Genomic DNA, 27,054 nt, shown 5'->3' with positions numbered 1-27,054 from the left:
AAACTAGAAAAGATGAAAAGAGTTGAAGAAAAAATAACACCTGAGACGACCAAAGATCCACCATAAGTAATATAGAAGTCCCAAAATAAGAAAATCCAAATAATGCCTTGGAATAATGCTTATAATTTTTTAAAAACTTAACTGGAATAAATAAGACTTGAAGCTATATACAGCACATTTCATACTTGGAAAAATCTACACAGAATGGGAAACACTGAGGGAGACCAGATTAAATGTACAAAAATCCAAAAGAGGATGAGGAAGAAGGCAAAGGGAAGGAGAAAGAGAGGAGAAGAATGAGCAAAAGAAGAAAAAATATTTTAGGCTTCTAGGAAACAATTACAGAAGACTCATTCTTTTCAAGATAGACCATGCTGGGCCATAAAATAAGATACAATGAAAACGACTACAACAGCCCTGGCTGGCGTAGCTCAGTGGATTGAGCACAGGCCTGTGAACCAAACAACCGCGGTTCAATTCCCAGTCAGGGCACATGCCTGGGTTGCAGGCCAGTTCCCTGCAGGAGATGCACGAGAGGCAACCATACATTGATATTTCTCTCCCTCTCTCCTTCCCTTCCCCTCTAAAGATAAATAAATAAAAAGTCTTTTTTAAAAAAGTTAACAGATGACCTTAAAAAATGACGACAATAGGTTTAAATTAGAACTCAGTAACAATAAGATATCTTAAACCCTCAATTATTGGTAATTTAAAAACATACTTCAAATAACTTATTTCAAAAAATCATAACAAAGCTCAATGGTAATAAAACACAACATACTGAAATTCATGAGATACAGCTAAAGCAGTACTTTAATATATATATATATATATATATATTAATATATATACTAATATATAAATATAAATATATATATATATTTAATTGCTTGTATCAGGAAGAAAAGAGATTTGAATCAGTTACCTAATTTTCCAATTTAAGAAGCTAGAAAAGGAAGAATTAACCCAAAGAAGTAAGGGAAAGAATAATAAGATCAGGAAGCAATTTTTAAAAATTAGACAATAGAGAAAAAGTTGATTCTTTGAAAAGTTTTAGAAATTCATAAACTTAGCAAGACTATACCCCAACAGTTTATTATAAAACAACAACAAAAACCTTACCTTGGCCAATTCAGTAATTTTACCAAAACCAGGCTACCAAGAGGTAGCTGTGAATAGACAATCTTAAGTCCACTTTGATAAAACCGAGACTCCTCAGGAAAGTCTTCCTCAGAAATAGAGCACTGATTGTACCTTGAATCAGAGTTCATGTCGCAATACCATGGCTCGTTGTGATCAACCTTGGCTGCATCCTCACTTGACAACAATCTCCATTTCAAACAACTTTCGTTCTCGCATTGAACCCACACTTTGTTTACATACGTGCTGTCTTCCACTGAGGAATCCATTGGAGTGTTACAATAGTTTACTATAATCTTACTTTCAAATTTTTCTTTTTCCAAAAATGCACTTAATCTGGAAAATAAATAAGAGGAAAATGAAAGAATGGGGATTCAAGAGTATAAGAAAAGTTCAAACCAATTCCAAGAAATAGCTCTTTCATACCCTCTTTGCCCACCTAATCTCTATCCTATAAAGATCATACATGCTGAACATGTATATTTTCACCTACATAGAATCAAAAGAACCAAAGGGATGCATCAATTGCTTTGGGCACAAAATGCTCCAAAATTAAATACAAGAATAGTATGGGGGAGCAGGAGGAGAGTAGAGGTTAACTATAATGTCTATTAGTCTACTACTATGCAGCACACATCTGGTAGATGTTCAATACTTTTGTCATAATAATAGCTAAGCCTATTGAACACTATGATCCAGGTATTATTCTAAGTGTCTTATGCACACAATTGCTAAAGTAACTTGTTTAAGGGCCCAGAGCTTGCATATGGTAGAGTGGAATTTAAATGAGGGCAGTTTGGTTTCAAATTCTGTGATCTTACTCACTAAGCTGCACTGCCTCTGGATATACGGGAGCATGGCTTGATGATCCCATTCTTTCTTTAACTTTGAGGAAAATTAAATGCAGAAAAATATTTTCACCATAAAAAAATTTGAAATTTGTTTTAAGAAAATGAAAGAACTTTTAATTTTTTAAAAAGAGTTGCAGTATCTAATTGTTCCATTCCTGTGTTTTTTGCTGCTGTATAATAAAATATTTTTCTTTTCATAGTTATTTAATACACTAGCTGCTTGTAAATATTTCTTGTTACAATGTTCTGGAATGTGTTGTAGAGTCACATTAGATTAAATTCTTGTTTGAAAGCCACAAGAAATATTTCTATTAAATTAGAAAATTGAAAAAGGTTTTAAAAATAGCAAAATTAAAGAACTTTATTGCATATGTAATTTTGCCTTTTATCTATTAAGTGATTTGAAAAAAGTTCTCAGAGCTTCATTATAAAATTCATTAAAAATTTTATATGTATAAAAATTTTAAACATATAAAAAGTTAGTATTGTATGATTAAGCCCCCAATTTATAACTTCAATAATATTTGTTATGTGTACACTACTAATATATAATTAATTTAACTAAAATGCAAGTAGAACTACTCGGAACTTATCATGCAATACAAAACCAATTTTAAAAAATACTTATACTATTTTAGTGAATTAGTAGAACACTACCAGACAAGGATAAGCACCATGGAAAGCACTTAACTCATGAGTTAATTGTATATTTAGAAACTCACTCTTCATATATTTTTCCAGTATAACTACCAATTGCTTTAGAAAAAAATTGCCAACATATTACAATAGCCATCATTCACAGTTTTTAACCTATTATTTCCACTCATGTGAATGCATCCAAAGAAAATTTTCCAGTTTCTCTCCTGTTATTGATTTCTAGTTTCATACCATTTTGGTCAGAAATGATGCTTGTTATCATTTCAGTCTTATTTCTATAGTAGTTTTGTGGCCTAACATATAATGTGTACTGGAGAATGTTGCATGTATACTTGTATGTTGTTAAATGAAATTTTCTCTATAAGTCTGATAGATTTTTTTCATCTACAAAGTAGTTAAGTCCAGTGGTTCTGTATTGATTTTATCTGAGTGATCTAACCACTGTTGAGAGTAAGTTACTGAAATCCCCTATTATTATTATATTGCTATTTCTCCCATCAGATCCATTAATACTTGCTTTATATATTTTGATGTTCCAATATTGTATGCATAAACATTTTCAATCCTCTTAATAATTTGACACCTTTATCACTACATAATAATGTTATTTGGCTATCTTTTCAATTTTTTACTTAACATATATTGTTTGATAGTAGAGTATTATTTGATAGGTATTATTACCCTTTAGTTAATTCTTTTGTGGGTGTGTAGATACTTTTATTCCTTTCTTCTTCTCTTGCTCTCATCCTTGTGATGTGATTTGCTGTAGTGGTTAAGTTTTGATTCCTTTCTCATTATCTTTAGTGTATCTACTATAGGCTTTTACTTTGTAGTTACCATGAAGCTTGCACAAAACATTCTATACTTATAATAGTCCATTTTAAGGAAATTTTAATAGGGTGCAAAAGCTTTACATATTTATTTTTCCCCCACATTTTGTTTTTGGCATTATAATATCCATTTTTTATGCTGTGTAGCCACTAAATTTTGTGTAGCTAGTTATTTTAATACTTTTATCTTAATATTTCTGAGTACTATGTGATTTACACACCACCATTACATATTACTCTGAAACTGACTTTATAGTTACTTTTACCAGTGAGTTTTATACTTTTATGTTTTCGTATTACTAATTAGAATTCTTTCATTTAAGCTCAAAGAAATTCTTTTAACATTTCTTGTAAGGCAGATCTAGTGGTGATGAATTCCTTCAGCTTTAAATTACATTGGAATATTTTTACCTCTCAATTGTGAAAGACAGCTTTGTTAAGTAAGGTATTCATGGTTGATAGTTCCTTCTTTAAGTACTATGAATATATCACCCCATTCCCTCTGACCTACAAGGTTTCTACTGAAAAATCTGCTTAACCTTATGAGGGTTCCCTTGTACATAACAAGTTGCTTTTCTCTTACTGCTTTCAATGTTTTGTCTTTAACTTTTGATGATTTGATTACAATGTCTCAACATGGGTCTCTTAGGATTATGGTGTGTGGTACTTTTTATGCTTTCTGGATCTGGCTGTCTATTTCTTCTCCCAGTTTTGGAAGTTTTTAGCCATTTTTTCATATTTCATTACCTTTCATTTGTAAGTTTTTAGCCATTATTTCATTGTCTTTCCCTCTCTCTTCTTCCTCTAAGTCTCTCATAATGAATTTATTCATCCAGAAGATAGGGTTCCATAAGTCCTTAAAGTGATCTTGATTTTTTTCCATTCCTTTTTCTTTTCTTTCCTCTGTTTGGTTGATTTCCACTGACTTATCTAAAAGTTCATTGATCCTTTCTTCTATTCTAGTCTCTCGTTGAACCTTTTTACTCAAACTTTCAGTTAACATATTATATTCTTTAGCTCTATAATTTTTTAGTACTTTTAAATATTTTCTTTTTGTTAAAATTGTTTGTTCATACATTACTCCCATGACCTTGGTGAGCATTCTTATGACAACTACTTTGAATTATCTGACAGGTAAATCACTATCTCCATTAGTTTTATCACTAGGGTGAGCTGGGAAAAGATAGCATGGAAAGTTTCCACAAGTCCATTGAGGGTTGCACAGGACTACAAATTATGTGACCCATCAGATCCCAGTACCTCATTAGAAGGCCTGACCCTTGGGTAGCAACTGGAAAAATATGTCAAATCCCTTCCATGGGGAAATTGAGAGTCTTAATCTTTGCCTGCTCCCCTGGGTAAAGCTGTGATGAGAGGATGGGGGCAGAGAATACTCACAGTATGTTAAAAATCACCTCTGCTTTCTATAGAAGGACTTATGGATGCTGAGTTTGAGAGCCATTCCCCTAAGCGATAGCCATAAAACTTGGTGCTAGATGTGTGGATAAGCTCCTTCCAGGGAGAAGCTGGAACCAGGAAAAGCTGTTTTTATCATTGAAGTGAGGGAAGAGATGAAGAAAGAATCCACAAGCCCTTTCAGCCTCTGGAGGAGCCCAGTCAACTTCTATATGCAAGCTAATTCAAGTCTGCTGCTTGGGCACGCTAGAAGTCTTCAGTCAAGCCTCTTCCAAGGAGCAAACTTGTATCCGTATGTTATGAACTACTCCCTCTGTGTTGAGCCCAGTGTTATAGCCATAGTAAGTGCTCACACTTCTGTTTTAAACCACCTCTTTGTTTAATGCAATTCCAAGTCTTTGTTTCACTCACAAATACTGAGCCCCACTGGCTGTCAGAGCTAGGTGATTTGGGAGCCAGAATTATGGCATGAGTGTGTCTCAGCTTTTCCCACTCATTTCAATGTAGGTATTTTCTCATTCACCTTACGTGTAGGAATCACTCAGCTAGTCTCTGTATTTCTGTCCAAGGGAACTGATTTGCATGTTGCTTACTACAGTGTAAGCTATCTGAAGGAAGAAACATTATTTTTGTGTCCCTAGTGATGAACAAGTTGTGATGGAAAAAGTGCTGTGTGTTGACCCCAAAAAGCCTAAAACCTGCTTTATATGCAGGGATTTTTCATACCACTTCCTTAATTTTGCTCTATTATGCCTATATTTCTGTGAAGCATTTGGAACTAGATAAACATTCTAACAGCTGGGAAAGGGATTAGTGAGCAATTTTTTATCTGTAACAATGTATTACAATGCATTAGTAGTTAAATTGAAATTTTTTTTCTTATTATTTATTTATTTATCTTTAGAGGGGAAGGAGAGAGGGAGAGAAACATCAATGTATGGTTGCCTTTTGAGCATCCCCTGCTGGGAGTTGGCCTGCAGGGAACTGGCCTGCAACCCAGGCATGTGCCCTGACTGGGAATCGAACCTCGATCCTCTGGTTCACAGGCCCGCGCTCAATCCACTGAGCTACATCAGCCAGGGCTAAATTGAATTTAGTAAAGAAACCACCAAAGTTTGCACAACTCTACTAAACAGTTCTAAACAACTTAATACAGTATAATCATCATAGATATTTGTGGCATTAAAGTGAAAATCATGAGCTAAATAAAAAAATTCTATGTAGATTTTATATAAATTCTCCAAAGATTTCTTTTTATTTCATGATTGTGATTTTATTTTTATTTTTTATTTCAATTGTTCAAGTACAGTTTTCTGCCTTTTACTCCCATCCCAGCCCACCCTCCCAGTCTCCCCCAACCCTCCCATTTCTACCCCCCTTAGTTTTTGTCCATGTGTCTTTTACACTTGTTCCTGTAAACCCTTACCCTTTCCCCCTGAAATTCCCTCACCTCTCCCCTCGAGACACTGTCAGCATGTTCTCTACTTCAGTGTCTTTGCTTGTTTGTTTGTTTTGTTGCTTATGTTCCTGTTAAAGGTGAGATCATGATTGTGATTTTAGAATGGTACAGCAGACTTGAAAAAAATAGAAAATAAGATCAATTCTTCTTGAGTTGAAGTATTACATAGTTTCATTGCTCAACAGAACAAAGGTCTTTAAGATGGAGTATGGCCAATGTGAATTCTTGTGAAGCATCAATTTTTATTACAATACATATGCATTTTACGACTGATGCAACCCAGATGGTAAAATTACAACATACCCAAGGAGTTCGGAACAATATCAGAATTTAATGAGACAGTCTGAATAAATACATACAGAAGAGGAATGAAGATAAATGGCTACTTATAATAGAAATTGTTTTCATTGTTTTTATGTGAATGAGAAAAATGATTGTTCTTCCAAACAAAAAATAAATGTCATTCTTCTTTTGCTCCTCAGCATTGTTGCTATAGGAATTAATCCACTTTAACCACAGGCTATCCCTGATGATACAATGCTTCTCAATTTGAAAAAAGTCAAGTATCTGTATCACTGTCTTCAGAGTTGGAGCATTTCAGCCTTATAATTTCAATTGCCATCAGTTCTATTTTCTAGATAATATCTCACTGGTAACCAATGACTCTAAGAGTGCCTACTTTCAAAGAGAACTTGAAGTAATTAATAAGTTAATTTTAATGTCATGTACTAAACTCTTATTATATTCAACAGACAGTAGGAAAAGTTCCAGACGTGGAATGAAAAAATGTAGTTTCTAATCTTGGTTATGCAACTTCCTAGCTCGGTAATCTTCAGAAGGCCTCAGTGTTCTTATCTGTAAAGTAAGGAGAGTAGGGCTAAAATGTCCTTCTTTAATGTTTCATGACTGATCCTTTCTGGCTGTTTTTCATCTCTACACCTGGTGCTGGATTACCAGCTTCTCCACCTTATTTTTAGCCATGTATCAGAGTTTGAATTTCACCAGCCATCCTTTAATCATTATTATTTGGTCTTGTCAGCTCTGAAGACTTGCTAAAAATTATTTGCTTTGCAATATGTGTTGGTTTTCAGTGTTTTTTTTCTTTCTGTCCTTGGTTTATATGTACTCTCCCTTAACTAGGCAATCATGTTAGACTAAAAGGTGTACTTCTTGCCCATCATTAACATCTAGCACTCTTCATCACCTTCAATCCCCGTCTGGAACCTTCAGTCTGACATCTTCTAACATCTCTGATGGAAGATGCTTTTATCACAATCTTCAAAACAATTAAAGACAACAGATTTAAACCCCCTGTGGCAAATGTTAATAGACTATTTCACTGACCTTCGCACCTAACCAGCCCAGTTTGACGTTATCAGCTCTGAAATCAGAAAGTCTAAGAAGAGTCCAGAACCTTCCAATTACTGGTTATATAATTTTGGGAAAGTCATTTAACCTCTCATAATTTTATTTGCAACATTATTATTTCACAGAGCAGTTCTAATGACAAGTTTTAAAAAAATAAGTAAATATAATAGAGAACAGTGACAGGAATAAAAATGGTTTTGTACTATGGGCAGTCAAATTTGAAAGTTTTCACAGTACTCTCAGAGAGGGAATTTTTAAAACTTATTCTTAGGATATTTCCACAAAGGAGAAAAAGACTGCAGATAAGAGAGGTAAGGTCTATAGTAGCAAAAAGAAATAGGGCTTCCATGGGAATGAATCTGAAGAAGTTGCATTTTAATCTAACAAAGTTTAAAATGATATACTTACAATTTTAAAATGATAAAGAATCCTTTGACATTCTTTGACATTCTACTGACATAAGGGCAAATTGGCAGAAACTTTGGGAGAGAGACTTTGCAATATGTAACAAGAGGCTTTAAAATGTGCCCATTGGCCCTGGCTGTGTAGCTTGGTTGGTTAGTGTCATCCAATGCACCAAGGTTGTGGGTCCAATCCCCGGTCAAGGCACATACAAGAATGAATGAATAAGTAAAAACCAAATTGATGTTTCTCTCTCTAAAAATTAATTTAAAAATACATAAAATGTGTCCATGTGATAAGTTATTTCATCAAATACTACTAGTTAAATTGTGTGTAACTTAATATGTGTATGTACCTTACACTTAAGATATTACTATGTTACTATCAATTAAGTTGCTAATTTTGACAACTACATTATGGTTATACAATAATAAAAACAATTCTTTGTTTTTGAAAGTACACACTGAAGTACCAAGAGGTAGAGAGGGATCAATCGTGCTGCAATTTAGTCTTTGCAAAGATTGTATTCTTTGCTCTGTGTGGTCAAATCCTCTACCAGCAAGGTGCACCAGGAATGCAAGTTGCCATCCCCAGGGTCACCTGAGAATTGGGGAATGGAGGAACTAGGTGGGTGTGATGGTTAATTTTATGTGTCAACTTGGCTGGGCCAGAGTGCCCAGTTATTTGGTCAAATATTCTGGATGCTTTGGATGAAATTAATATTTAAATCAATGGGCTTTGAGTAAAGCAGATTACTTTCCATAATGTGGGCCTCAGCAAAGGCTGACCTCCCCCAAGCAAGACGGAATTTTGCCAGCTGACTGCCTTTGGACTTGAAATCCACTTTTCCCTGAGTCTCCAATCGCTGGCCTACTCCATCAAATTTTGGACTTACCAAGCTTCCACAATCATATGAGCCAACTGCTTAACATAAATCTCCCTCTTCATAGATAGATAAACAGATATATACATGTAGATGTACCTATATATCCAACATATGAACTTAGGGGTATACAAAAATGTTTGGTACATAACAATGAGTAAACCAATAGCTGGTTCTTTAGAAAGAGAAAACTCAGGAAATCATATTAGAAATATAACTGTAGGACTTAAAAATGTTTAGGTTACTAGAGGATACCCTGTATGTATTTAACTCAAAAGGAAATTTAAAAGGCCAGAAAAGGAGTGGATATGAAAACAAAGACTATGTTAATCTCACTTAGAAAAGTAGATTTTAAAAAATCCTAGCTAAAGCAGATGAGTCTGTGAAGTGAATCAGATCTGTTAGAGAAAATTAATCAGGGCCAAATTGGCAATGAGAGGTAAGAATTATGAGTCCGAGAATGGTCCCCTGCAAGAGAGCCTCCCAAAATGTGAGGTTCTGCAAAGCTCCATGGAAACTGACTCTGACCATCAATTCTGGTCAACAATCAGCTCTCACTGCTACCTCTAGCCCACGTTATACCAGCAAGGGTGCAGTATACACAAACCCAATTGTGTACACTGATGTGGCTTACTGGTATTGCAATCCTAATGGTAACTTGCAGAATCTTAGAGCTAGCTGTAACCACAAGGCTTAGATTTCAGTTGGGCTGGGACTACCCATCAAGCTTGAATGCCATGCTTTCAGAACTGTGCTAGAATCAAAGTTCTTCCACATCATGCTACTATTGTATTCTGGGATCATGTTAGGGAAGTAGCTGGTGTTTCTCTAATTATTCATTAAAAGCTCCATAGCTCATGGTCAAGGTCCTTCTATAATGAAGTTTGTCATAAGGCCTTTTCGTATCTCTGTGTTCTGATTCAGAATGGAATGGATCAACAGAGACTCGCCTACTGAGCTACTGATCCCTGTCTGCGAGCTTCTCTAAGAAATGCTGCTCCAGCAGGGCCGACAGGTGAGTTGCTGGCCACTTGCATTGTTTGCATGACATGCCACGTTACAGATAAAAGAAGAAAGACCATACAATATTTGCTGCCCCAAAAGCATGTGAGGAATTCAACATTCATTCATGATTTTTACAACAAAAAATAAAGTTGAGTCTCATCCTAGCACTATTTGTAAAAATAAATTTGAGACTGACTATACATTAATGTAAAAACATATAAAATAACATACAACACTGAAATAGAAGTGCATTTGTATATAAAATACAAAAGTCATGGAAGATAAATAAACCTGAAGATGTTGAGATTAAATGTTCTGTATAATTAAAAAATAAAATAAATTGAAAGGCAGAAAAAAACAAGGATAAAATATGTTCAAGATATAGACATATGGATTAATATTCTGATGCCTAGTGGATGAGGTGCATGAGGTCAGCAGAAGAGCTTCAGGAGAGCAGGGAGGCCTCAAGGTTGTTCTTCTGTTTATACTGTTTTTAAATTTTCATAGCAAGACTAAATCTATTTAATATCCTAGTAAAATTCTGATTATCAGTACCCAACAACATAAAAAGTATAAAACAGACTCATGACTTCAAATGTATTAATATGAAGTGTATGACTACGTAACACACACCCTGACTAGAGAGAGGGGAGAAGGCAGAGGAGAGGACCATGAGTGAGTCTAATACAGACTGTACACACAGAGATGATCCATATAGTATATTCTATTACCCATCCTAGGCAAAAATGTACAAAAGAAAATTTTAATATGACTCACGAAAGAGATGATAATGGCTAAGATTCTTATATCAGTATCTCTGGAAAGATCTCACCCGAGTCACTATGTAGTTTGTGATTATGGTGGCATGTGGTAAGTAGGTCTTCCCTAAAGAAAGAAGTATAGGATTTTAATTTTAGACTAATAACTATAAAATTATAGGATACTCATTAAAATGGTTCATTGCTTGTTATTTATACTAAACAAAAAAATTTTTAAAAGCCAGTTTTAGAAACAAGCGCTGAGTCACATAAGGTAGGCAATTAAATGCTCTTCCTTCATCATAAATAAGTCTGAACTGGTGATGTTTTATTCCTGAACTTCCAGAAAAGTGCCAATAAAAGTACTGGTTTGGGCTAAAATGAGAGAGGCTTTTAATAAACGGAAAGAGCTCCATATTCAGGATTCATTAATAATTTAACATCTCAATGTTTCAAAAGTCTCACTGGAAGAGCCACTCAAAGCAAAACCACTCGCCATTAATATACACATCTTTTCTTCTTTTTTTTTTAAGATTTTATTTATTTATCTTTAGAGAGGAAAGGAAGGCGAGAAGGAGTGAAACATCAATGTATGGTTGCCTCTTGTGAGTCCCCTACTGGAAACTGGCCCGCAACCCAGGCATGTGCCCTGACTGGGAATCGAACCATGATCGTGTGGTTCACAGGCCCGCGCTCAATCCACTGAGCTACACCAGCCAGGGCCACATCTTTTCTTCTAGAAAAATTTTCTTAGATATGAAATGAAAAAAAAAATCCCAGTAGGTTCAAACAAACCAAATGCCTATTCTATACAGGTAAATACTTCACAAAGGTCAACTGAATTCAGAGCTAAAACTGAATTGCGCAGGTTTTCAGTGAAATCACCAGTCATATAGTACAAAGTCAACTATTTACATATGTGGCAAACCCTCTATGAAATGTACTCAATGAAGCATTAACCTTTGTTTTGTACCATCCTAATGACTTACACATTTTATTTTTCAGATAGTGTAACATTTTAATAGAGTGCAGTAGCTACTGTATGGTAATACTTTGGTACATTCATACAGGATCCCTTATCTTAAACATGAGAGTTGTCCCAAAGAGGAGCTTCGGTTCTGCTTTAGAGGTCTCATATAAATTAAACACCTTATCAAATATTAACACAGAGGGAGCTAACACAGAATCCAACACAGACGGTCAAGTTACCTCTTTGTATATTTAGGAATTACTTTCTCCTTCAAGGTATTTACACTAGAAAGCTTAGTCTGTCCTGATTAATTTTTCATTAGCAAAGGTTTGAATGATTAGAACCGTGGCAAAACCTTAACTCAGAATGACTAACAAACACTCCACTGACAAGGCTATGTGACTGAGTTATTACAGATTTATAATTATCAGGGAACTCTAGTACAGCCATTCATCTCTGAAAAATGCTGCAACCATTACTTCTCAGTCCAGAAGGAGAAAGCTACATAGGGCTTATCACACAATTCATCTGATCTCTGTCCTCTGAAATTCCCTTAATTTCATTCATTAGAAGAGGGTTTAAAGACTTAAGAACACTTTATAGCAGCATTCAGCCTTCCTATGAAATATTCAGTATTTTAAATATTAATGTACACTGTTTTTCTCTTTTAACAAGCTATAGATACAGTACTAGCTTCAGAGTTTGTGGAAATGGAGAAAAAAAGAACCAATTCAAAATGATTCTAGAAATTGCCTTTGGACAGAAAGCAAAAGTCAAAAATAAAAAAGTCACTGTTAGGAGCTAAATTGTATCCCCACACCCCAAAATTACATGAAGTCCTAAACCCTAGTATCTCAGAATTAAACTGTATTTGGGGATAGGGTATTTAAAGAGGTAATTACATTACATGACTATATTACATTAAAATGAAGTCATTAGGGTGGGTTTTAATCTAGTCTCACTGGTGTCCTTGACAAAAGAGGAAATTTGGATACAGAAGCCTCCAGAGGGAAGATGCTGTGACCACATGGACGGAAGAAGACTGTTCATAAGCCAAGGCAAGAGGCCTGGAAAAGACCCCTACACCAAGGATCTCAGAGGGAACCAACCCTGAGGACACCTTGATTTGACTTCTAGCCTCTGGAACTGTGAGAAAATAAATTTCTGCAGTTCGAACCACTTAGTCTGCATTACTTTGTTATGGCAGCCTTGGCAAACTAATACAGCCACTTCTGTCTTTCCAAAATCAGTCACCACTCCTCAGTAGAAATGGTTAGACTCCAGCCCCTGCTCCCTCAGCTTCTCAGACACTGCTTTCTTATTGCTGCAGCAATGTTTAAAAGGACTTTCCCAGATTGTCTTTAAAGATAAACCTGCAACATGTTTTCTGCCATGAGATTGCCTTTTAAAGACAAACCTGCAACATATTTTCTGCCTTTTCCAACATGAGAGTAAAAAGAAACGGGCAGGTGTTCTTAAAGAAACCAGAAGCTATCTCTGTATCAGAGCCATCACTGGACTTGCAACTGCAACAGGAGACTGAGCTGGACAAATACTGATTTGGTACCATGGGCATCCGAAACATGAGGTTGACATCCTTCCCACAGTTTACTGATCCAGATGCTTCTTTATCCTGTTGAAAAATAAACTTCTCACTTTCTTTGGTGTCAATACAGAGTTCAGACCGGGTCCTGCCCGTGTATCTAGCACAATTTCAGTTTGTGGGGGGAGGTGTATATCTTTAAATCCTGCTGGCAGCTTTTCTTTTCGTAAGTAATACTCGGCCACTGCAAACGTCTTCTGAAGGAGTCTCTTGCAACTGCAAACAGTTCTGAAAGTCCTCTCATCATTTAATGTCACTACATTGAGAAGTGGAGAACCTAGCACTGCGAATACAGCAACCCTCTCTACATCATTACGACTTGAACTCGTAAAACTAAACATCTTTTGTTTCAAAAATAGTCTTCCAAAAGCAGCCACCCACCCTCATATTTCTTTCCTCGTGCATCCTTACAGTGATTGCTTGAAACTTTTATAAATTTCAGACCATCTTACTCATTCTCAAAGGACAAACCTACATTACAAGAAAATCTCTACCCCTTCACATGTCAACATGTAAACACTTATCTAAAACTGCGCTCTCACTTATTTGCTGCAGTTTCAGACCATGATTCTCTGTTCTTTGTTTTGAAAAAGGTCTTGCAGTCTGGTATGAGCCAGTCATAATGCTAAGGCAAAGACAAGATCCTTCTTTCAAATAATGTTAAGTACTACTATGAGACAAATACAAAATGCTATAGAAGCACATAAGGCACACCCGAGACTTTCAGATAGGAAAGGTAATGTCTGAAAAATAGTTAAGTAGGAGTCAATGCCCCTACTATGTGCCTCAGCAGTCTCTACTCCCTCTATATACCACTTAACACATTGTATAACAGTTTATTTAAAGAATTCTGCTTCAAGACAAGAAAAATCCACTTAGGGAAAGGTTAATATCCACCTTGTTAATCACTGTGTGTCTAGCTCCCAAAGAAAACTTGCCAAAGAGAATCACTGACTATATATAATATTATGGAATAACTGAAGTAATATTAACTTCCAAGTTAGACTGACCTAGCCAGTGTAGATTCTCAAAGTATGCAGCAACGAGGATTGATGTATCAGTTGAATATCTGTAGCTCTGGACTTAAATTTTGGCTTCATTTCCTATGAGATTTTTAAGTAAAGACGAGCCAATTAAATATTCTGAATATTATTTTATCATGTGTACATGTTGAAGGTAGTAATCATTAATAGGATGGTTTTAACAATGAAATGATACAGAATACAAAAAGAACCCATTTTAGTGCCTGGTACACTAAAGACATGTAATGAACATTTAACTTCTTTGCTAGACTGCTATAAAGTGAGTTATGTTTGCAGTTACATAAAAGAATTAAACTATGCAGAAACCAGTGCAAAATGAAAGCTAATTATTTTATCTTTCCTTTGTGATTTTTCTCAAGTGTGCAATTTAACAAATAATTATTTAATTTGCTTCTAAACCTTAAAATGTATTTATCATTAATCTTCTCTATAATGTAAATTTACCATTGACTGCTCATTCATTTACCTAATTAACAGTGCCTATATATCAATGGTAGAGTATACTTAATGATTCAACAGAAATTTATTAAGAGCCTACTGTCTGTGCAAAATCATAATTTATCTTTATCATTCAGGGAGCAGTTTTATGCAGATCCTGCAGGATAACGTGTACCTTAATAAAGCTCTGAGATGCTTAATAATATTTTCTTTCCCTTTTTTGTTTTAATAATGGAGATAACTGATGATTTCCACGCCAAATCAGCAAAGTAGAATGAAAAGAAACAGTTTACTGGCATATATAAAGGCTGATATCTGCTGTAGCAACTATATTCCTCTGCTTTAAAATTTTTCAAGGGAAATATTAATAGTTAGAAATCTCATAATTGTGTTAATTGCCAACTTTAAAACTAACTACTCAGGCCCTGACTGGTGTAGCTCAGTGGATTGAGCACAGGCCTGTGAACCACATGATCGCGGTTCAATTGCCAGTCAGGGCACATGCCTGGGTTGCAGGCCAGTTCCCAGCAGGGGACTCACGGGAAGCAACCATACATTGATGTTTCTCTCCTTCTCTCCTTCCCTTCCCATCTAATGATAAGTAAATAAAAATCTTTTAAAAAAAGGCAGATCCATTAAAAAAAAAACTAACTACTCAGTCTATATGCTTTAAGTCTATATTAAATGACTGTGAGTATCCAGTTTATTCAGTATACTGACACTTGTAAGAATAAAATAACAGATCCATCAAAGACAATTACAATTAAGCTCTTCACACTGACTACCAAAAGTAATATTGTTATAAATGGATTAGAATTATATCTGTAGGTTGAACAAGGAGAGTATTAATTTCAGACTGGCTTAGTTATTTCTCTCTACATGTGCTCATTCTCAATTGACCTTTATCTAAGCTGTATTGGTGTGGAAGTCACATGGTAATTTGCTTAAACATAAAACTAGTTCCACTATGTTGTGGAAGAACAGTCTTTAATTAAGTTGACCACTTCCTTTAAACCACAAGACACAAAAATAGAACAAGGCAATCTAATTGGAGAATTTCAACTTGTTATTCAAAATGATTTATCAATTGTCATTTATAGTCCTCATTTTAGAACTGTGTCATAATTCTAATAAGTAAAAAGTGATGAATTTCTTACCGTGGGTTCCACTGAGTAACTGCATAATTATTGTTTCAAGAATCACTACACAAATATTAAAAAAAGAACCTTTCACTAAAGAATTTTCAAATAATTTGAAAATGGGAGTAATTTTAAATTGCATAGTACAAAACTGAAAGCACACTTCTTCAATATACCACATCTAAATTTGCAAAGTAAACATGTCACATTGAGAATAGGAATCATGGGAATTATTACCCTGGAAAGAAACAAACTAAAGGTATTACCCAGGTTGTCCTTTTTTTAAACCATATTTTATTGATTATGCTATTACGGTTGTCCTAATTTCCCCCCCTTTGCTCCCCTCTACCCCCTAATCCCCTGCCCTCCTAAAATCCCCTTCCCCCTAGTTCATGTCCATGGGTCATGTACAGAAGTTCTTTGGCTTCTCTATTTCCTACACTACTCTTAACATCCCCCTATTTTGTACCTACTAATTATGCTTCCTAATCCCTGTACCTTTCCCCCATTCTCCCTCTTCCTCCTTCCCATTGATAGCCCTCCACATGACCTCCATTTCTATGATTCTGTTCCTGTTCTAGTTATTTTGTTTTTAGATTCAGCTGTTGATAGTTGTGAGTTTGCTTTTATTTTACTGCTCATAGTTTTGATATTCTTTTTCATAAATAAATCGCTTTAACATTTCATGTAATAATGGCATGGTGATGAACTCCTTTAACTTGACCTTATCTGGGAAGCACTTTATCTGTCCTTCCATTCTCAATGATAGCTTTGCTGGATAGAGTAATCTTGCATGTAGGTTCTTGCTTTTCAGCACTTTGGATACTTCTTGCCAGTCCCTTCTTGCCGGCAACGTTTCTTTTGAGAAATTAGCTGATAGTCTTATGGGGACTCCTTTGCAGATAACTCTCTTCTTTTTCCTTGCCACTTTTAAGATTGTCTTTATCTTTAACCTTTGGCATTTTAATTATGTTGCATCTTGGTGCTGCCCTCTTTGGGTCAACTGGTTTAGGACTTTGTGCTTCCTGGACTCATATGTCTATATCCTTCACCAAATTAGAGAGGTTTTCTTTCCTTATTTTTTTTTCAAATAAGTTTTCAGTTTTTTGTTCTTTCTCTTCTCCACCTGGCATCTCTATGATTCGGGTGTTGGTACATTTGGAGATGTCCTGGAGTCTGCTTATTCTCTCCTCATTGTTTTTGAATTCTTGTTTCATCATTCTGTACTGGTTGACTTTCTCTCTTCCAGAAGTTCTAAATCATTGATTTGAACCCCAGCTTCCTCCCCTTCACTTTTGGTTTATTTCACTTAACGTAGCGTTCATTTTTTCCCTTATGCATTCGGAGTCCCTAAGCATCTTATCAAGAGTGTTTTGAACTCTGCATTTGTTAGGTTGGCTATCTCCACCTCACTTCAGTCTTTCTCTGGAGCTTTGATCTGTTCTTCCATTTGAGCCTTACTTCTTTGTCTCCTCAATCTGGCAATCTCCCTGTGTTTGTAGGTAGAGCTACTTCGACTCCCTGTCTTGGTACACCTGTTATATTTTAAGGGGTGGAGCCTTATATATTTGCCAAGGTGAGACAATCTGCTTCCCCACTTTGTGGCGCTGTATCGGAGGAAGTCAGGGAGAGATCAATGCCACTTGCTTGGCTCCCATGCCATTTCCAGTCACTTCCCAAATGTAACTGGCACCCTGCTTAGCTGATGCCCTGGTGCTAAATCCGAGTGGGTGGGTTTGCATACACTCTAGGGCCAAGCAGGTCCTTTAAATAGACTGTCCTGAGAGACCAGCAGTTTCTTCTGCTACCACAATCCCCACTGGTATATATAGCCCCAAGCTATGAGGCTTTATTTTCCTGGCACTGGAACCCTGGGCTGTGTGGTCTGGCCTAGGGCTGGGATGGCTTGCTCCCAAGGTGTCCGTCCCAGTTTTTATCTGCCACATGTGAATGTAGGACTGCCATTCTACCAGCCATTGCCACACCATGTCACCTTTACCTTGGCTCCCCATCTCTACCCATCCTACCCATTTGGATGAATATTTCTTCTTTAAATCCTTGGTTGTAGGACTTCCAAACAGTTCAATTTTCTGGCAGTCATGGTTTATTTTGTGTTAAGGCTAATTCTCATACTTCTTGTGTGTGCGAGGAAGCACAGTTTGTCTACTTATGCCTCCATCTTTGCTGGAAGTCTGTCCTATTTTCTTTTTTATTTTAAAGATTTTATTTATTTATTTATTTATTTATTTGAGAGAGGGGAGGGAGGGAGGGAGGGAGGGAGGGAGGGAGGGAGGGAGGGAGGGAAACATCAGTGTGTGCTTGCCTCTCATGCACCCCCTGCTGGGGACCTGGCCTGCAATCCAGGCATGTGCCCTGACTAGGAATCAAATGAGCCACCCTTTAGTTCCCAGGCCTGTGTTCAATCCACTAAGCCACACCAGCCAGAGCTCCTATTTTCTTTTTAATTTCTTTGAAGAGGGTCCTTTCCTCTTTCCGCCTGGGAAGAAACGCTGGACTACCTGTCTTTTTGCAATGATGAGATAGGGAAGACAAGGCACATTTGTTCCATAAAAGAACCCCCTAAAATCTCGTATTCATCTTCCACATTTTATTTAGAGCCTTCACAGCCTCACCATGATTGTTCTGGGAAGAGTCTTCTCTCCATGTGGACATCTCTCCAGGATATTCTGTACTGAAGCCTCCTGGGCTCCATTTCATTTGACAGCATGTTCACACCCAGTTTCTCGCAGAATATTTGTTGACATTCTTTGCTCACTGATTATTCCCCAACCCTTTCTTTTTCTGTTATGTCTGTATTTACATTTTCTTTTTTACTTTTTAACTGTAGTTTTAATAGAAAGTATAAATAAGTCTGTAATATTAAACAGAAATTGACCATTTGCTTTTTAAACAGTATGTTGTAAACATTTCCTGTTATTAAATGTCTACACTATCATTGGCATAATGTTAGTCTTGAAACTGAAATTATATTCCTTATTTACTCAATTATTTCAGTTCTAGTGAAATTCCAAGACCACAATATTTTTTCAATATTGGAATCACTAGGTGATTTTTTGTATTTTATTAGTAACTGGTTCAGAGACAGTGAATTACATATTTTTATATTTTTTAAGATTTTTATTAATTTTTAGGGAGAGGAGAAGGGAGGGAGAAAAGGGTGGGAAACATCAATGTATGGTTGCCATTCACGTGTCCCCTCCCCACCACTGGGGATTTGGCCCACAACCCAGGCATGTACCCTGAGTGGGAATCAAACCAGCAACCCTTTGGTTCACAGTCCAGCACTCAATCCACTGAGCCACACCAACCAGGGCTACCTATTTTTCTTTTGTTGCCTATGCTTTTGGTGTCATATCTAAAATATCATTGCCAAATCCAGTGTCATGAAGCTTTCTTCCTATTTTTCTAAACAATAAAGATTATCGTTTAGCTGTTACATTTAGGTCTTTGATTCATTTTGACTAATTTCTATACACATGTAAGGTAAGGATCCAATTTCATTGTTTTGCATTGACACTCAGTTTTCCCAACACTATTCGTTGAAAAGATTGCCCTTTCACCATTGAATGGTCTTGGCATCTGTATTGAAAATTATTTGACCATATGAGAGTTTATTGGGGCTCTCTATTCTACTGCATTGATCTATATGTATTTCTATTTGTCAGCACAAAACTGTTCTGATTCTGTAGCTTTGTAATATGTTTTGAAGTCATAAAATGTAGTCTCCAGTTTTATTCCAGTTTTGTTCTTCTTTTTCAAGGTTACTATAGCTATTTAAGGTTCCTTGGATTCCATACTAATTTTAAGATATTTTCCATTGTTTAATCCTCACCTGAGGACATATGTATGTGTATTGATTTTAGAGAAAGGGAGAAAAGAGAGAGAGGGAGACGAGTTTGGGGGAGATGGAAATGGAGAGGTGACAGAGAGAGAGAAAAAGAGAAAAAGTGTGTGTGTGTGTGTGTGTGTGTGTGACAGACAGACAGACACACATACATACACACAGAGAAACATCAATAGTTTGCCTCCCATACATGCCCTGGCCAGGAATCAAACCTGCAACCTAGGTATGTGCCCTGAGCAGTGACCTAACCTGCAACCTTTTGGTGTACAGGACAAAGTTCTAACAAAATGAGCCACCTGGCCAGGATGTTTTTGCTTTTGATAATAGCCATTATAATGTGTGGTCAATAATTTTAATCCTAATCACTTATTTCCTTATTTTTCTTTTTTTATCAGTATGTTAAAATCTTCCAGTGTTGTGGGTTTGTCTTTTAGTTCTGTCTAGTTTTGCTTCATATGTACTGAAGCTGTTTTATCCTATGCATATCGTTATCTTCTGATGAAGTAACACTTTTTCCTGAAAGTGTGCTCTGCCTCATATCAAAATACCAGGCTACTTCTTCCTTTAGTTTTTTTCATGATCAATATTTTTTCATCCTTTGCTCTTTTCCATAGATATCTTGTAATCAGCACAGTTAATTTTTTTTTCAGTAACAATCTTTGTTTTTAGTAGTCTGTGTACATTTAATGTCACATTACTGTATTTGGTTTTAATCCTATAGTGTGTGAAACAATAAAATGAATATCAACTATCTCTATTTTTTCTAACAATTTTTATTAAAACATCTTTAGAAGGTTCAAAAATTATTCTTGATTAAAATTTCACATTAAAATCAATTATTTAACATTTTTATTATTTTTTCAACAAAAAGGAGACTTGGGCCTGACATAATCTAGGTTGTGGATTGAAAAGAATATCTTCTCTAACTCCAATCAAGGAACATTTCATAAACACATCATATAATGTGCTACCGCTTATAGATGACAATTCTTTATTGCTCTATAGTATTTCTCATCTTAAAAAAAAGTGAGTAAACCTGTCTCACAGTTTTTGTAAAGATTAAAGTCATTTATAAAATTTCAAAAATTTTTGTTGTTGCTTTATTTTTAGAAAACAAGACTTATGGAGTAATTTGGTAATTTGCTTGATACTGAGATACACAAAATTTTTCCCTAGGTCTTATCCTTAACCCAAGTCATTATTTTGCCCCTAAACCAAAGATACCTACATGCATATTTTTAAAGTAAGTCTGCTCTGTCTGCAAAACCACAGCTGTCCTCTGTCTTGTTGCACAGACAAAAATCTTTTCATCCTCTGAGAGTTTTTATATTTTATACCACTTAAAAACTATTAAACAAAAAAATAAATGTTCAAACTTAGTGACTGAAATAATGTCAAAAATAATTACATTTTTCGTGAATGTAAATATTATTGATAATTTAAATATTTCTGTTGCTAGTAAATTCCCAAGTTAAAACACAGAATTTATGTAGCTCTGGTCACTTCATTTCCATTTTCATCTGAATTGTATTAAAAATAAAAAGTAAAAAAAAAAATAAAAGATTAATCTGACTTGTAAAATTTTGTTTTGAGAGATCAACTCAGTTACTATGCTCAAAATGCTCAACATATCAATGATTTTCTCAATGTACAGTTAAGTGTTTCCAAGTGTTTACAGTTCTGCCTTATCTCTGATCTTTAAACTTCTTTGTTCTCTAACACAGGTATTTGCAACATGTTAATTCATCTCAGGTAAATTTGTCAAACAGTTTTATCAAGGAAATAATTAAAAAAACACCTCTTAAAATACAAAATTTGGATTACTCTAGGAAAAGGATTGGTAGGATGGAATAAGAACTTCTCTTAAGATTTCTGCCCATGATATATAGGTAGCAATGCAATTCACTACGAAGGTTTAGAACTTAGAATTTTCATGCTAGTTTAAGATGACCATTAGAGGAAAAGCTTTGTATTTCAGGCAAAAGGGAACATGCAACTTTGATTTGTACTAGGAAAAACTAGGTGTCAAAATAGTGATACCTTTCCAGCACATATTCAAAAAAAATTATGACTAAATAATGTAAAAAAATTATGGCTCAGTATATTCTGGAGATATAGAATCCTAGTCTAAATGTGATGTCATTTTAGGACAAATGACATCACATTTGTCCTAATGTGAATTAGAGCCACAACTCTTTACTTTTTTAAAGATTTTATTTATTTTTAGAGAGAGGGGAATGTAGGGAGAAAGAGAGGAAGAGAAACATCAGTGTGTGGTTGACTCTCATGTGGCCCCCAGTGGGGACCTGGCCTGCGACCCAGGCATGTGCCCCAACTGGCAATCAAACTGCCGACCCTTTGGTTTGCACCCAGCACTCGATCCACTGAGTTACATGAGCCACAGCTTGAGCCACAGTTCTTAACACAAACGTTGGAAAATTTTTCTGGGGTTCTTCAATTCTCTGAAATTTTTCATAAATGTAAACAAATTCAATAATAATCTAAGAGTGTACAAAGTATAAAATCATAACCAGAGTACACTGAATGAAAACTTTATAAATGAGTAAAGATAACCAATTTCAATGCCCAAGTTAGCAGTGTTCATAGGAGCTGCTGGAAAAAATCAGCTGGGCTAGATTAAGAATGGTCTTTTGAAACATGCTAAGGAGTCATTTCAGGAGCTTCTGAGGAGAAATGTAATGGTAAGATTTGTATTTTTAAAAGATTATTTACATATCCCTATAAAGGGTGAGTTGGAGACCACAAAACAAAAGGAGGGGGGAACTAATTAGAGGAAACTATTGTAATAATACAGATAAGAAACTGACACCATAGTGGCTATGAAAAAGAAACAGAAAGATAGTTAAGGGATAGAATCCATAAAACCAGGTGAAGAGATTCACTATGCAAAGAGAGGGAGGGGGTTATTGAAGACAAAAGAGATCAACATAAAATGATTGTCAGGAGAAAGCTGTTAATAAAATACTCTCTGTGAATTAAAAGATAAAATATGCCTTTGTTCTTGTATTTTTAAGAATCAATTGCCCTGGCTGATGTAGCCCAGTGGGTTGAGCGCAGGCCTGCGAACCAGAGGATCGCAGTTCGATTCCCAGTCAGGGCACATGCCTGGGTTGCAGGCCAGTTCCCGGCAGGGGACACACGATACATTGTGTGTCCTTGGCAGAGGCAACCATACATTGATATTTCTCTCCCTCTCTCCTTCCCTTCCCCTCTATAGATAAATAAATAAAATATTTTTTAAAAAAAGAATCAATTGACTACTCACCATTTCAGTCTACACCAGTAAATTATGTTTTTAACTTTGTAACTATTAAAAATCAATGATTTCATTTTTATATCATGAGTTGTGCAATAAGTTTGGAAATTTTCCCTCTCCTTTGCTACATGCTTTACTTGAAAAATCTAGCTTAATGTCTTTCTATACATCTTACTGAAGTTTAAAGTCACCCTTTCGTTACTGTTTATTTGGTAGTTTATAAAATGTCTTTCCTCTGAAATGTTGAGGTTTTTAAATAGAAAAAAAAGGTTTACTTTTAAACGCATTGTCACAAAAAAAATAATAGAAGGGAATTTCTGGTCACGTTCTTAAATGTCACGTAGGTCTTTGACTATGTGACTGATTTCTCTGTAATAAATTTTACTTCCTTATTCATTAAAAAGACATTTTGCCTGTCTCATCTCACTGTCTAAAACAATGTTTGATATATGGTGGGTGCTAATTTATTAAATTATTTTATTAAATATTTATTAAATGTTGAATAAATTAATGAATTAATATCTCAAATAGCAAGAGTATAACTGTCAACTCCCAGAGGAGGGTTGCTCCCACTTCATTTCATAAGAACTATAAGTTTCCCCCCTGGCTGGTGTAGCTCAGTGGATTGAGCACGGGCCTGTGAAGCAAAGGGTCACTGGTTCAATTCCCAGTCAGGGCACATGCCTGGGTTGCAGGCCAGGTCCCCAGTGGAGGACACATGAGAGGCAACCATACATTGATGTTTCTCTCCAACTCTCCTGTCCCCTCTCTCTAATAAATAAATAAAATAAAATAAGAACTATAAGATTCCCTCTATTGGATCTTCTTTCTTTTTCTATACAATCTACCAACCCCAGCCTATGTTCTCTGTTAGCTGTTCTCATATTTCTTCTCCCTACTCCTCACATCAAAGACTTTCTAAGACTACTAATTTTTTCACCAATGTTTCCAAAAGAAAATCACTGCATTTAGTTCTTGTGCATACAATTGTAATACTGCAAACAATCATGACTGACTACAAATGACTTCAAGTCAAGAAGTTATAATGGAGCACAGATTGTATGTCCAGGACAAGGCTAACTGCTAGATGTAGTATAGACCTCCTTTATAAATGGAATATAAATGCCACAGTAATTTGATTATCTACTATCATGCATCCATTTGAAAAGCACATGAACAAGCTCTCCTTTTAGTTAGGAACTTAGTATCAATTCCTTTTTTCCTTGAATTCATATTTTTATCTCACTTCCCCCACATAGGTTTATTCCCAATATATCTTATGCCTGAAAATATCTTAAATTGATCATCCTATCATGTTTTCCTGCAATAAAACTATATTTTAAACTTCTGAAAACATAAATTCTGAAAATTTTCCTTAGTCTTATGTTATCATTGAATTACTGTAACACTACTGATCAAACAACACACATCCCATAAATTATGACCATTATGAAATACTAAAAGCCAGCTTTTGTAGAAAAGCATATCATAAAGAAATGGACAGGGTCTTCCTCCTCCCTTCCCATCACCATTTAGGTCATGTATCCACAATGAATATTATTGCTAGAAAAAAAAGAGTTCAGGCTAATTCTATTCTTATTTTTGGTATCCTTCCATTTTAAATATTTGGGAGTAGGAAATTTTCTGGTTATACCAATGATGTTTTTGAACTACTAAAAATGTATCAAAAATCACAGGGGCTATGTCATCAAAAATGACTTTTAGCCCTGGCTGGTACAGCTCAGTGGATTGAGCTCAGGCCTGCAAACCACACGATTGAGGTTCGATTCCCAGTCAGGGCACATGCCTGGGTTGCAGGCCAGTTCCCACCAGGGGACTCACGAGAGGCAACCATAAATTGATAATTCTCTCCTTCCCTTCCTCTCTAAAGATAAATATATAAAATCTTTTAAAAAATGATTTTTAATGATCAGATGACAACTCAATTGAGTTCTTCTGCAATATTAAAAGCCATTGGCAATTACCATTCTGGCATAAGAATTAACTACCCAGTTATTAGAATCGTTCACTTTCTAAACAAGATTGAGGTTAGATTAAAAGTATTGCTTTATTATAGAGTGGAAGAGGTGCCATTACCAAAGGTGAAAGGTATCTGATATAGACATACTCTAAGGCAGGTCAATTTTAGCAAAGAAAACATGCATGTTGACAACCTGAAACTTAATACCCTTAAACTATTCTTTGCATAGTCCCTTGAGAAGCCTTCATGTGCCTTCACTACAAAGGGTTGGCGAGTGTATTGCCCAGTTTGAAGACTGCTGCTTCAAGATACAGACTTGGATGCACATGGTGTTAACAAAAATCACAAAGTAGTTCACAACCCTCTTTGTGTGTATGTGCTTTGTGCATGTGTGCGTGATGAGGTATGGGAGAAGAGAGGGAAGACAGACTATGTATGTGCAGATACCAGGTTTTCCATTTTTGGTAGTATTTTTAATCTGCTTTTTATCTGTCACTAAATCTGTTCCCTTACACTAAAGCTCAACCTGGATAAGAAATATGTGGAGGAGTAGACTCATAGGAAAAACTTTAAAATGTTGAGCTAAATAATTTTCTCCTTTACTCAAAGGGAAAAAAAGGAATTTCTGTTTTACAATGTCTCAAATTATTCTTATGAAATTTTTGAAATAGAAAGCTTTTTGATATCTATGAATCAAATACCAAATTATTTTACTTTGGATGATTTGGGGGGCAACTGATTTTGGTAACATTCTTCAATATTCTACTAGCTAAAACACATCACTTGGTAGTACATTTTTAATTTTTTCCCACTACCGTGACTGGCTATGTTTTAACCTCAGGAATTAACTAGGTTTGTTTTCAAATTTATTTTATTTATTTATTTTCTATAGTGTGTTATCAAGGCAAATAAACAGGATTGATTCTTGCCCACAATATTGAAAACACTGCTCTCTTCCCTGCCCCAACCCAGTAAGTTGAAGCCAATGAACCTTTCTAAATGATTATATTAATATAGATGTTTAAATATTTTAAACACACCAACAACTTTAAGGAGTGCTCTTTGTTCATCAAAACTGCAAATTTTTATTTAAATCTAAAACAAAAAGGGACGCTTAGCAATAATAAAAAGACAATGTAAAATAAACCCTAGAGCCGAATCAATCCTTTGATGAGTTGACATTTGAGCTGACGAATTAAAAGGCGATGCAAAAACACCTGTCAACAGAACAACATGTAAGCCCTCAGTTAACAAAACCACTAGGCAAAGATGTGGCCAGGAGAGTAACTGTTGCCAGTTGGTGGTTCACGAGTATAAACTGCTTGTAATCACCTTTTTCTCGGTTGCTCCTTTAACCAGAAATAGCCCTAAAACTCGAAGTCATTGTCTGGCTGCGACTTCCAAATATGATAAAAAGGCAACTACTCCGAACTCCACAGCTCAGGGATGTCATTAGAAAAAAAATGGTGGTAACAATTCCAGAGCAGCTGGTACTATCACCAAACCCCCAAGCTGTGCCCTAAATTCAATAAATTTCACATTTTTTAAGGAGTTTTGTGTGGAATATCTACGGGACATTCTGCAATGATCGCCCGAGGGTTCGAATCAGCCTCCTGGAAAACAGAAGAGGGGTCGCGGTATGTGGCTCCCCTCGTGCGTCCGCACCCTACGCACGCGCACCGTGACAGGTTTCCCAGTTCTTCCCAGCAACCGCGAGACGACCGCGCTGTAAGACAGTAAAGGCGACACCGAGCAGACCGACACGTAGCACACGCGCTCCAGACCCCTCAACTTGATGCTCAATGAAACGGACGCACTAGACTACACCAACAGAGGCCTAGAGGCCGACCGGAACGTCTTCAAATTACGCCCTTACCCAATTCTACCAGCACCCCCTCCGACTCTTCGCGTCGCCGCGGTCCCGCCCCGTCCTGCTGTGAAGACTCACGGGACACGTAGTACGCCACGC

At 35.9% G+C, this 27,054-nt stretch overlaps 1 protein-coding gene across 1 annotated transcript in view; it reads right to left on the bottom strand.

Annotated features, from left to right (window-relative positions):
• ZCWPW2 (zinc finger CW-type and PWWP domain containing 2) overlaps nt 1-27,054 on the bottom strand; it is a 100,248-nt gene that overhangs the window by 72,492 nt on the left and 702 nt on the right. The window contains exons 2-3 of the mRNA XM_037070749.1: nt 26,962-27,019; nt 1,123-1,476 (exon numbers count right to left, since the gene is read on the bottom strand). Of these exons, the coding sequence (XP_036926644.1) occupies nt 1,123-1,476; nt 26,962-27,019 (412 nt within the window). The remainder of the gene's footprint in view (nt 1-1,122; nt 1,477-26,961; nt 27,020-27,054) is intronic.

Source organism: Sturnira hondurensis, unplaced genomic scaffold (genome assembly GCF_014824575.4).
Source record: "Sturnira hondurensis isolate 20B ecotype Veracruz unplaced genomic scaffold, ASM1482457v3 Scaffold0019006, whole genome shotgun sequence".
Classification (NCBI taxonomy): domain Eukaryota; kingdom Metazoa; phylum Chordata; class Mammalia; order Chiroptera; family Phyllostomidae; genus Sturnira; species Sturnira hondurensis.
This window is presented reverse-complemented; position numbering and strand designations above follow the sequence as displayed.